General features: G+C 47.2%; 1 protein-coding gene across 1 annotated transcript in view; it reads right to left on the bottom strand.

Moving 5' to 3' along the window:
- The window catches only part of LOC101738210 (rhophilin-2), a 138,072-nt gene that overhangs the window by 89,065 nt on the left and 36,769 nt on the right, over positions 1-12,238 (bottom strand). The window contains exon 2 of the mRNA XM_004925971.4: positions 11,354-11,843. Coding sequence (XP_004926028.2) covers positions 11,354-11,467 — 114 coding nt within the window. The 5' untranslated portion in view covers positions 11,468-11,843. The remainder of the gene's footprint in view (positions 1-11,353; positions 11,844-12,238) is intronic.

Here is a 12,238-nt window from a genome sequence, read left to right as displayed (position 1 = left end):
ATAAAGCCTACTAAGTTTTTCGCCGGATCTTCTCAGTGGGTCGCGATTCCGATCTGGTGGTAGATTCAGCAATGCACTACTCTTGCTAGGATAGATGTATAGGGGTATAGGATAGATAGGGATTCGAACACCGGTGCATCGCTCAACACGAATGCACTGGACGTCTTATCCTTTAGGCCACGACGACTATAAATACAATTAATTGTGTTTGTGCTAGTTTATTTGCCGATTCTATCTATCGTTTAGTCTATGTAGATATGTCGCGGCGCCCTTGGCTAGATCATGGCTGGGAGTGGCAGTACAATATGTGTTATCCTACTCCGTTGTACGGTATGTATTATTGTTAGGCCATTCTATTTCACAAAGAACTGTAACTTGTTTGGGAATTGTAAATTTTCGATGTTTTATCGAGTTTCTTATTGACTGTTAGTAATATTTTAATATCAAAGTACTAGTAAAATTGTTTGTACGTATTCACATCGAAAGGACTAAATGATCGTTATGAATAGTATTGAAGGGGGCAGATCTGAACATCCTACGATGTCTCTCCATTTCTCCCTGCTCGAAGACATTCTGCTGCACTCATTTACGGTACCTTCAGCTGTATTATCGATTTGGTCAGTCTATGACATGGGAGTCCTAACGCCCGTCTATGAGAAAGCTAACATCCGAGACTACTGAAATTGGACTTATTTCGACGAAAATCATAGAAACAGTTTGATACCCTGTAAGAGTGAAGCTAGAAATAGTTTAATTTCTGACGAAGCAGCGAGTGAAAAAAGCTTTAAGATCAAGATCTAGATCGCGTGAAACGAAACGCAAATGACGTTCAATTTTATATTATCTGTGCATTCAAAGGTGTCATACTTCAGTGTTAATCACTCACTAACCATTTTGGCGCCTTTTATAACTTTCTATGTTTTCCAGAAAATTTTTGTCGGATTGAAACTAAAATAAAACGCTTCTTCCACAAATCGACTTAATATTTGTCGCAAACGTGGACACTATATAAAATGTAATGAGATATAAATTAAATAGAAATAATTGAAATTGAGCGCGAAGTCATGACATAGGTTTGTCTTGCTGGTTGATCGGAATGTACCAAGCTAAAGGTTATAATTGTAAAGACAATGGTTATCTCCAACGTCAGGGTTATGGAGCTGAACCGCTGTGACCATTCAGAATTTTTTTCAGACTTTTGATGAAGAGCATGCGATGAGAAGGTGGTCAAGCTAAGTTTTGATGGGAGGTAGCCAAAACGAGACTATAGTATACCTGATATTGCATTGATCTATGAGCGACTGTAAATGATTATCATCAGCTGGACCTTTTTTTTTTCGGGTAGAGGGCCGAACCTCCTACGAGGTCCCCGCGCAAAAGGGGCGCGCGGGGTATGTGAGACTCAACGATCTGCATGGTGTTGTGAGCAGACCGCGGGCCCAAGGATTTTAGAGCCCACCCACTAAACGACTCCTCTGCACTCTTACACCCGACGTCCGATCCCCTCCGAGGTCAGAACCCGGATGAGGTAGGGGGGCTACCGCGGTCAACACTACAACCAGACGGCGCGGCTCACCCCAAGGACGCCCAGCCGACGGAGCCTTCGAGGCGAATCGAAGGCTCTAAAACGTCAGCCGTCTCGGTACGGCAGCCCGTCGGGCCGCCCAGACGGTGCCGCTGGTGTCCCGGAATACCCCGCTGGACCAGAACCAGCCTGCCGGGTCGGGACGCGATACACCGTCGACCGGTCGCTCTATTCACTCCACGGCAGCGCGCTAGAGTGCTGGTAGCTCGCCGCGCGGCCTCACCCCCTCAGGTCGCCCCTTGACCTTCACCGGGGGGAGGCCGCCACCTACAGGGGCCGGGACGTACGGGCGTATTCCCGCCTCCGGCCCCCGGCTCGACGGCGACGGATCGGTGCGGAAAGGGAAGAGCTCTCCCTCTCTCGCTCCGCCGCCTCCTTCTGCGAGATGGTGGACTCGCAGAAGTCGAGCATCGCCTTCCAGGACGCGTCGCTGCCGAGCATCGTAGCCACGACGCGCGGCAGCGAGAGGTCCTCTCCAATGACCGCGACGAGGGCGGCGCGTTGCTCGTCGAATCCAGAGCAACGCGCCAGCGTGTGTTCCGCTGTGTCTTCCTCGTCGCGGTCCGCGCAGTGGTGGCACTGCGCCGTCGGTTCCCTTCCGGCTATCTTAAAGAGGTACCGGCCAAAACACCCATGGCCGGTCAACATCTGCGTCAGCCGGAAGCCGGAAGGTGAGGCATCCGCGGTCGCGGCCCACCCAGTCCGCGAGGACCGGACGGACCGCCTCGACGGTACGGAGGCCGGCCGACGGGTCCGCCAAGCGGCGAGACCACGCCTCCAGCACGGACCGCCGAGATTGGAGCCTCCGCGCTCGAACTACTCCTTCGCCGGGGCGCCCTTCCCCCCTAGAGCGGAGGTCGCTACGCCACCGGTAATCGGCAGCGAGCGCCTCCGCCTCCAGGTCCCAGGGTGGCGCCCCGGCGAGCAAGCACGCCGCCTCGAAGGAGACGGTGCGGTATCCTCGGATCGCCCTGACCGCGATCGCGCGCTGCGGACGTCGCAGCGCGGCGACGTTCTGGCGGGTCAGGGCGTGGCACCATACGGGCGCGCCGTATAGTGCCATCGACCGCACCACCCCCATGTAGAGGCGGCGCGCCACCTGATCGGGACCCCCGACGTTTGGAAGGAGCCGGCTCAAAGAGCCGGCCGTTGCCATCAGCCGAGGGCCCAACTTCTCAAAGTGAGCGCGGAAGTTCCCCGGTAGTCCCTCCCCGGAGCCACGACCAACGTGTCGTCGGCGTAACAGATTACGCTCAGCCCGGGGAGGGGTCCCCGAATGACGCCCCGCAGGACCCAGTCGTAGCCGATGTTCCACAGCAGGGGGCCCAGGACGGACCCCTGCGGAACACCGCGCTCGACGGGGAAGCGGTACATCGCCCCACCGTGTCCGATGCACTGGATCGACCTGCCCTCGAGATAGGAGCCGATCAGTCGGCGGAGGTATGCGGGGACGCCGTGATACTCCAGCGCCCCCGCGATCACCGACCAGGGCAGGGTGTTGAAGGCGTTCCTTACATCTAAGGATAACGCCATCGCCACCCCGCCCCGGGATACGGCTTCATCGGAGAGGGCCCGCACGCGCAGAATTGCGTCGATAGTCGAGCGGCCCTCTCTGAAGCCGTATTGCTCCGCCGAAAGATCGGGACCCGTCTCGGTCAGGTGCCGGACGATCCGGGCCGCGACGATCCTCTCGAGCATCTTGCCCGCTTCGTCCAGCAACACGATGGGGCGATAGCCCGCGGGTGAGTCCGCGGGGCGCCCGTCCTTCCGCAGAAGGACCAGTCTGCCCGTCTTCCATTTCGACGGGAACCGTCCCGACTCGAGGCACGCTTCGAAAAGCCCCCCGAGCCGGTCCCCTAGGGCCTCGAAGGCCAAGCTCCAGACCCGGCCGTGAACGCCGTCAGGGCCAGGGGCCGTGTCCTTCGCTCTCATTTTGGACACGGCCGCATGGATCTCCGCCCCCGTGATAGGGGGAGGGGGCTCCTCGGCAGCGGGAACGCTGGGGCGACGTGGAGGCGTGCCCCACGTGGCGTCCATCTGGGGGGGCTCAAAGTCCCCCCCCGCTGCCGGCGGGAAGTGTGCCGCAACAATTTCCCGCAGCTGCCGAGGCTGGAGCCGCTCGGTCACCGGGAGCGCCCACGGTTGCAGTTTCCTGCGAACCATCTTGTATGGGCGCCCCCAGGGATCTTCGTCGAGCGACTCCAGGAGAGTCTTCATGCTCTGCTTCTTGGCCTCGCTGATGGTCAGCTGCAGCGCCGTCTGCTTTTGACGACAGTCAGCGTGCAGCTGGGCCGCCGTCTCCGCGAACGCAGCGTCGCGACAACGGCGGCGGCGGTGGCGTGCGCTCCGGCGGCGCGCCCTCACGCACTCCTCTCGGAGTCTTGCGATCTCGGGCGACCACCAGAACGCACCCCCACGTGGTGCTCGGGGGCCGACCCGGGGCATGGCGGCATCACAAATGTTTGCCATGCTGCCCCGGAACCAGTCGACCTCCGCATCCACGTCCGCGAGCCGCGCGGGTTTTAGCGCCCACGCAGCAACAGCGGCCGCCTCCATCAGCAACTCCTTGTTCATCCGTTTCAAGCATACGGCCAACCTGATGGTGAGTGGTTACCGTCGCCCATGGACTTCAGCAATGCCAGGGGCAGAGCCAAGTCGCTGCCTACCGCAAATCGAATGCCTTCGAATGCTTTCAATGTTCTCTTGAACCGAAATATTTTCTTAAATAATTCTCGAAGCCAGGTCCGCATCGAGGATCAAAATAGATGTAAAGCAGACGCAATAACGAATAAGCTAATACATAATTGGATAACTAAAAGAATGTTGCAATAAAGTTTTGGCCAGCACGAGAAACGCCAGGGAAAGTGTGAAATCTATGTGTGTTTTGGTAATTTTATGGTTTATTTTAGTGACCATTGTGCTGTGTGCGGAGTATGGGAAGCTGCTTTCTAGTTGACGGCTGTTAATGGATTCGTTTTGATTCAAAACGACGGTAGGGCGATATTTACGAGATGAGAGTATTGTTTGTGGAATTTAAATATTATTTATATGTAGTATAAGTGTGTTTACACGTCATTACGGATCCTCCCGATCCATTAACGGTGCTTTTAGGTACCACAAACACCGATCACCGTCTTCGTCGAACCCGTCGCTTGCGACGAAGGGCTCGACGAGCGAATTAACCCACAGATACAGCCCACTAACTTTCTCGCCGAATCTTCTCAGTGGGTCGCGTTTCCCTTGCTAGGGCCAGTGTTAGCAACACTCCGGTTTGAGCCCCGTGAGCTCACCTACATGTTAGGGCGAAGCTGAAATAGCGTCTCAAGGCTATCAGCATAGGTAGGACAAAAAAGAAAACAAAAAGTGTTTTTTCAACGCGCTTTTCTCTCTCTCATCCTATTTCCACAGGGTGGTGGAGTCAGCTTTCCTTACTTTTCCCCTACATTTCGCTCTGTCTTCGACATCTTCCTCTGGGTCTCCGACCGGGGAGGTCAAGATGCAGTACCAAATTCCCGACGTGGTCTGGTGGCCTTCTTTTTGCTTCTATTTCTTTTTTTAACGCGCTTCTATTAGCTCGATATACAAAATGTATATTTGCTTTTGTATAACGGAATCTTTGAACGTCTTTTCCATCGAGTTCAGGACGTCTGATTAACTTGTAATAACTTTGCACACGCCTCAAGGATCTATGGCGATACACTAATATTGTCGCTAACGTCGCTCTGATATCATAACCGGTGTGAAAAGGATAACAAAAAAATATGAAATGAAGTGTTAGTTAGGTTTGTTATTTAAGGATGTTTTTAAACTGTAACGCATGATAGCACGGTAGAATAAGGCCTGTTAGGGGTACCTAATCGTGTGCTCTTACAATATGTCCTACCACTAATAAATAATAAGGATCTTTTAAATTTAAGTTGCTTTGCTTATGACGGATTTACTTACAGCCGTGGGTGGGCACGAAAGAGTCCTCATACCGATGAGGGTTAATGGGTGAACGTCTTCATAATGTCACACCTAAAGTCGATAGTTTGGTATGTTAAAATTTGTATTTGTTTTTCGAAAATAAGACCCCTTTACCATCAGCCTCAAGGACATCCTAAAGTACTTTGGACACATTGCCACGAAAGATGCCGATCACCTCGAAAGACAAATGACTCCTGGTACAATGGAAGGAAAAAGATAGAACAAGATCGCGTACCGTTGTGAGGACCAAATGTGGATGAAGCGGGTCAGGGGTGATGACCCTAAGTAATTACCAACGCAAATAATCAATGCTTCCCTGACAGGATATTCGTCGGATGTAGATATCGTATTAACGCCTAAGTTAAACCTGTATCTACACGAAAGCCAAGCGCCGCGACTCTCACCAGAACATTGCGGATTTCCTTGGAAACGTAATGGAGAATTGCGTAACGCATTTCACGTTTGGACTTGTGTAGTCTGCGAGTGTTCCGCATTGAAGTGGGCATGGGAGATCGGTCTGGATATGGCCAATTCTTTTCGTCGTGTAACCGCTTAACTAAAGATGAAACGAGTAGTGAAATCGTACGTCGATTGATACCACTTTTTTTACTGTAGCTCAGTTGAGAAGTTCATGGACAAAAGTCCCAATTCTGTTCTGTCTCGTTCTGGTCTTCAAGAGAGAACCGATTCACATAAATGGCACTACTGGAGCGCCCTCAGAGCTTCCTACTTTATGAGATACGCTATTTATAGTCTTTCAATAACGCAGTGGCTCTTACGCCTCTGTCCACATCGGAGTTAACAAACAAGCGTGAACATAGGTTTCGTAATGCGAATTAAAAGTGCAGTGCCTAATGCGACGACAGACCGTAACCGCAGATCGCAGCAATACCATTGCTGTGTATGAATCTCTAGGAATGTATTTCAGTCAACGGAGTTCGTTTTTACCATCGCACCGCCTGCCACCGGAGTAGAGTTCATCCATACTACCTGGAGCCACTGCGGTCATCCACAGTGCGTTTCCAGAGGTCTTTTTTGCCACGTACCATCCGGCTATGGAATGAGCGCCCTCCACGGTGCTTCCCGAGCGCTAAACATGTCCTTCTTCAAACGAGGCTTGTGGAGAGTATTAAGCAGTAGGCAGCGGCTTGGCTCTGCCCCTGGCATTGCTGAAGTCCATGGGCGACGGTAACCACTCACCATCAGGTGGGCCGTGTGCTCGTCTGCCTACAAGGGCAATTGGCTTACTCGACAGTGAGCCGGTCATTGAGTGGGTCGTTGTCGCCCATGGACATCAGCAACGCCAGAGACACAGATAAGCAACTACCTATTGAGGAATTCCTGATTTTCGCGACAATAACTTTGCTAAAGAGGGGTACGTGTGTATTTCCAGTGCTGAAGCTACTTGATGTCTGCTCTTTGTCGGCGAGCTCTGAATCACACCTTAAGCATACATCTCAGGTAGGTACGTCAATTCATACGGAATGTTGTGCAAGCACTTCAACGCTCATGGAAAAAGTCGCGTAATGAAGCTTGTTCGATACCTTATTTAGTATAATTGCGACAGCGTTGATAATACTAATTAGTGACGTAATTCAGACAGGAACAGATAAAAAGTCCTGGGACCAGGACATGGTGAGTGTGGGCGAACTGTGAGTCGCAGAACCCTGCCAACTGCCGACTTGATCTGGTCGGTCCATCGCATGGGCACCTTTCCACGCGGTCTGGTGCCTTCTTCTTCACCTCCAGAGAAGTATATGGCATGGCACTCAGTGAGGAGATACCCGTTACCACTCCAGTGGGTTTCACTGAGTCTACACACGTTAAGACCGCATCTGGTGATCTCCTTTTCTACGATAGTAAGTTTACCGGTGTCAAGTAAACCGCGGACATTCCATGTTCCTATCGTTTGAATTTGGCGCAGTTTAATAGGTGTTCCAGTAGCTGAATTTCCACGGGGAGCGTGGTTCCCTGCTGCCTCGTGGCCGGTAGCATATTTCACACCGCTTGCCCCGGACGCAGGACGGCGCCGGTTCCTACGCGGTTTGCATGGCGATCGTGTATCCCATTGCTTGTACTTTCATAACGAAAGTACAGTCTTTGACAATAGAACCATAATAATGTCCAAACTTATAATTTTAATTAATTATACTGCGGGAACACTAGTTTACTGAATTGCTTATTGGAAAAAATATTACTAGCTTTCTCAATATGAGGAAAATTTTCGAGGTTTATTCAAATAATTAAAACAAAAAGTATGAGACATTTTAATGTGCCGGTGAGACGGGAGACGTTGACTGCCGACAAAAACTCGATGTTAGTAGGACAACAACCTCAGCGGTAGGGCTGCCACGCCCTCAAATAATTAGTTTCACTTTTCTAATGAACTTATGATTAATTGATGGAGATGGAATACATCTGGTGTTCAGCCATCATTGAAGTCCATAGACATCACAACGCACCTGTTTACGTTACAAGAAATCAATATTTCATTCTTTATTGACAAAAAAAAATCTAGAGAAGATATTATTGACACTACTTTTTTTATTGCTTAGATTGGTGGATGAGGTCACAGTCCACCTGGTGTTAAGTGATTACTGAAGCCCATAGCATCTACGACGTAAATGCGCCACCCACCTCGAGATATAAGTTCTAAGGTCTCAAGTATAGTTACAACAACTGCCCCACCCTTCAAACTACAAACTAACTCAAGTTTTTTTTATCAATTGGCAATTACTACAGTAATTTTAATGCAACTATAATTGTTAATGAAATACCTCGCTATGTTTGAGCATTAAAGAACACATTGTATATTACTGGTGGTAGGACCCCTTGTGAGTCCGCACGGGTAGGTACCACCACCCCGCCTATTTCTGCCGTGAAGTAGTAATGCGTTTTGGTTTGAAGGGCGAGACAGCCGTTGCAACTACACTGAGATCTTAGAACTCACATCTCAAGGTAGGTGGCGGTATTTACGTTGTAGATGTCTATGGGCTCCGGTAACCACTAAACACCAGGTGGGTTGTGAGCTCATCCAACTATCTAATTAAAAAAAAAACTAACTAATTAAAAAAAGATTCCTGGCAGCGATGATGGCTATATTCGATTTTTTTGTATGGCTCCTAGACTTCTATTAAGCGGAAAGAGCGTGCAACTATGTACAGCGAGACATTCTTTGTCCTTTTTGCGACACAAATCGCTGCACAAGAGCGTTGCATATTTCAAATTACAAAAAGAAATCCCACTCGAAGAAAAAAATGTGTATGAGTGCAGCCCTATTAGTAACTGGTTACGTGAGGACAGGGCTGGCAGCCGTGCGATTGGTAGTGATTCACTTGTGCTTCCGTTCGGGAAGGTACATTAACTTTAACTTTAAAACTTATACATATTAAGAGCGAACCATACATAATAATTAAATAAAACTGAACTTAATTTATTAATAAACACATATCGGCCAATCAGCAGACGAGGCAAAGGATTTTAAAATATTCCTTGAGCTAAAAGTGCAGCATGAATAGATTTACGAATATTGTTCCTCATGCCAGAAATATATTATAAAATCACAATATCACTTTTTATTGAAAAATATTTAATTTTTAGTAACTAACAGAAAAAAAACAGTTTTTTACAAATTGTTTTTTTCCTACCTTGAGAGGCTATGTCATCGTAACCTAAAAAGTAGGTGAGCTCACAGGGCTCAAATCTGACGACGTTGCTAACACAAACCCTAGCAAGAGCAGGGCTTCGCAGAATCTACCACCAGATCGGAAACGCGACCCACTGAGAAGATCCGGCGAGAAACTCATTGGGCTCAAGCCACCCAACCAATCTCCTAATAATAACCATATATCATTTTTTTAAATTACCTTCAATTTCTAACACTAAATCGCAATTAAACTGCCAGATTTTTATCAAGTTGCACTTCCAATTATTATTTTTACAAGAAATTTCATACGACTTTTTTAATAAGTGTTAAGTTGGATTGTGACAGCCCTGCAGTGATTGGCTGAGTCGTTACGTGACAGTTGCTCGTTTGATTGGAGTCCTCAGAGTTCGATATTGGCATATAGTTTTTGGCGTACTTTTTCATTATCGAAAATAAGGCCGCAGAAACTTAGCGAACTGAGTTCGGCAGCATAGTGAATGGCCTTTGGCCTTCTCGCTACCTAAGCTGACTAGTGGCGGAAGCAGGTTGTAGCGTTGACCAGAGCCTTACCTATCTTATACCTTTAAACGAGCAATTCTTGTATATATGTCGCAGGCAATTTGATTATATAATCTGAATCTCGGAAACGGCTCCAACGATTTTCATAAAACTTAGTAAACAGGGGATTTCGGGGGCGATAAATCGATCTAGCTACGATTTATTTTCAGAAAATGTTGTTTTATTCGTGTTTTCAATAATCAACTCTTCCCGACATCTATTGGCGAATAATAATACTACTTTTCATAATTGAGGGCAACTAACCGCTTTAAAGAAACAACAAGATGGCGTTATCAAAAAAAAAAATCCATCATCTATTTTAACTTAAAAGAAGTAGTCGTTCATAGGATATAATAGCTGTTATAGTCTTTTCTTCGGTTTCCGCGATCAAAAGGGTCCGAGCCCCAATCAAAACTACTAATTTTAATCTTGGGTTTATTATTGTCATATTGTTTCGGAGGTTTCAAATACTTACAGTCTTCGTGGTCACGGATGGCAGTCGTGGTAAATGTTGTGTTAACCATAGAATAGCTATTATTCGAATTAAAAATCAAGTTAAAAATTGAGATTAAAATTTTGCGTATCCAGTATTTTATTATACCTATTCTCGGGTAGCTTTAAGGGTTACGCCAGCTTAAAACAACGAGTTGGTGAGCTCACGGGGACTCTAACCTGGTCTAATTTGCTAACACTAGCTGCAGCCAGAGCAGCACTTCGCTGAATCTACTACCGGATCGGAAACACAACCTAATGAGAAAATCCGGCGAGAAACTCAGTGGGCTGTGTGTGTGGGTGAACTGTTCGGATAAGACAACCCTTTGGATACCGCGAGGCGGCGTCAAAGAAATAGTTGTATGTAAAATGTATATAATATGTCACGGTACGCTGAGGCATGCGTCATAGGTGACTCAATATTGTCGCAGCATTATACGTTCTATATACATTCAAACCAGTGATTCTCAAAGTGCGCGTTACGAAGACGGCGTTCACTATAATAAAACTACTAAAGAAGACAAGGCATTATGTTTATGCGCAAAGTCCCTTACAGCCAGAACTACTATTTGCTGATCTGTCTATAGCATGAACTAATTTCCATTTGGGAACCTGTGTTCTTATGTAAATTAACGATAATAAATAATCGGCGACCAATCGCGCAAGGGCAACTGTTCACAAACTAGGATTACTTGTACGAGAACCAGAGATCTATATTTATATAGATATTAAATGGCCAGAGGAATAGCGACCTACATCGGACCCCCGACCTTAGTCCCACAGAGAGTATAATCATCTAAAGACCCAATTTGCAATTGTTACGAATTTAAATTCAGCCGTTCCATTGTCAGCAAGTATTATATAATTAGCTTCATCTGAAGCCTGGTTCTGAGGCGGGCTTAGCTTGTTGACACCAAGAATCCATTAACTGTAGATCTTTCATCACCAAATAGATGGGATTTTGTCGGGATGGACAGTACGACAAGTGCTCTAATGTCAACACTTAAGAAATTAATTTGGTAATGTTCCCCTGCGTTACCGCAATTCCAAGATATTTACTTGCTAATAGCTACTTAGTAGAAAACTTTTAATTTTAGGTAACTCACCCTAACAAAAGGATTCTTCTTTGGCAGGACTCCGTCGACCTCGTCCCTCGCCTCCTCTTCATCAGCGGAGCCGACTCTTACACAAGTCTTGTGCAGCTTTTGAGGCTCACCCATACTCGCCACTCATCATACACAAGCGTACTCAGTAATCAAATTTGGAACAATCACGAACTCACTGCTGATTAATCGGGTAAACTTAAATTTGAATTTGGAATAATCGAACTCGCTTTAAATGCACACTCGAAAACACTTTTGATTTTGGAACAATCAGAAACTCACTTTAAACGTTCACTTTTGAATTTCGAACTTAATTAAAACAACACTTCAATTTTATATCACTTCACTTGGATTCTAGGATTTTTATTAAAACTTTTCAAACAACACCTACTATTATTTTGAAAACACATTATCACCGCATCGTATTGTTGAATTACTGATTTATTTACCGACTGTATTAGAACTTTCTCGATCGCCTCAGCGTCTTTCGGATCTGCAATCAAAATGAAATCATGAATGAAAATTATTCGCTGTAATCCGAGAATATAATGACTAAGGCTTGCTTTGATGTCACTGTTACAGGGACGTAGTGTGGTTAGTGTTCTGATATCTCACATTTCTTTACAAACTCATACCTTTTACAAATTATTAATATTAATTAAATAAATTATTTTTACTGGTGGTAGGACCGCTTGGGAGTCCGCGCGGGTAGGTACCACCACCCTGCTTATTTCTGCCGTGAAGCAGTAATGCGGACCAGTTTGAAGGGTGGGGCAGCCGTTGTCACTATACTGAGACCTTAGAACTTATATCTCAAGGTGAGTGGCGATATTTACGTTGTAGATTTCTAAAGCTCCAGTAACCACATAACACCAGGTGGGCTGTGAG

Source organism: Bombyx mori, chromosome 20, assembly GCF_030269925.1.
Source record: "Bombyx mori chromosome 20, ASM3026992v2".
NCBI classification, from domain to species: domain Eukaryota; kingdom Metazoa; phylum Arthropoda; class Insecta; order Lepidoptera; family Bombycidae; genus Bombyx; species Bombyx mori.
This window is presented reverse-complemented; position numbering and strand designations above follow the sequence as displayed.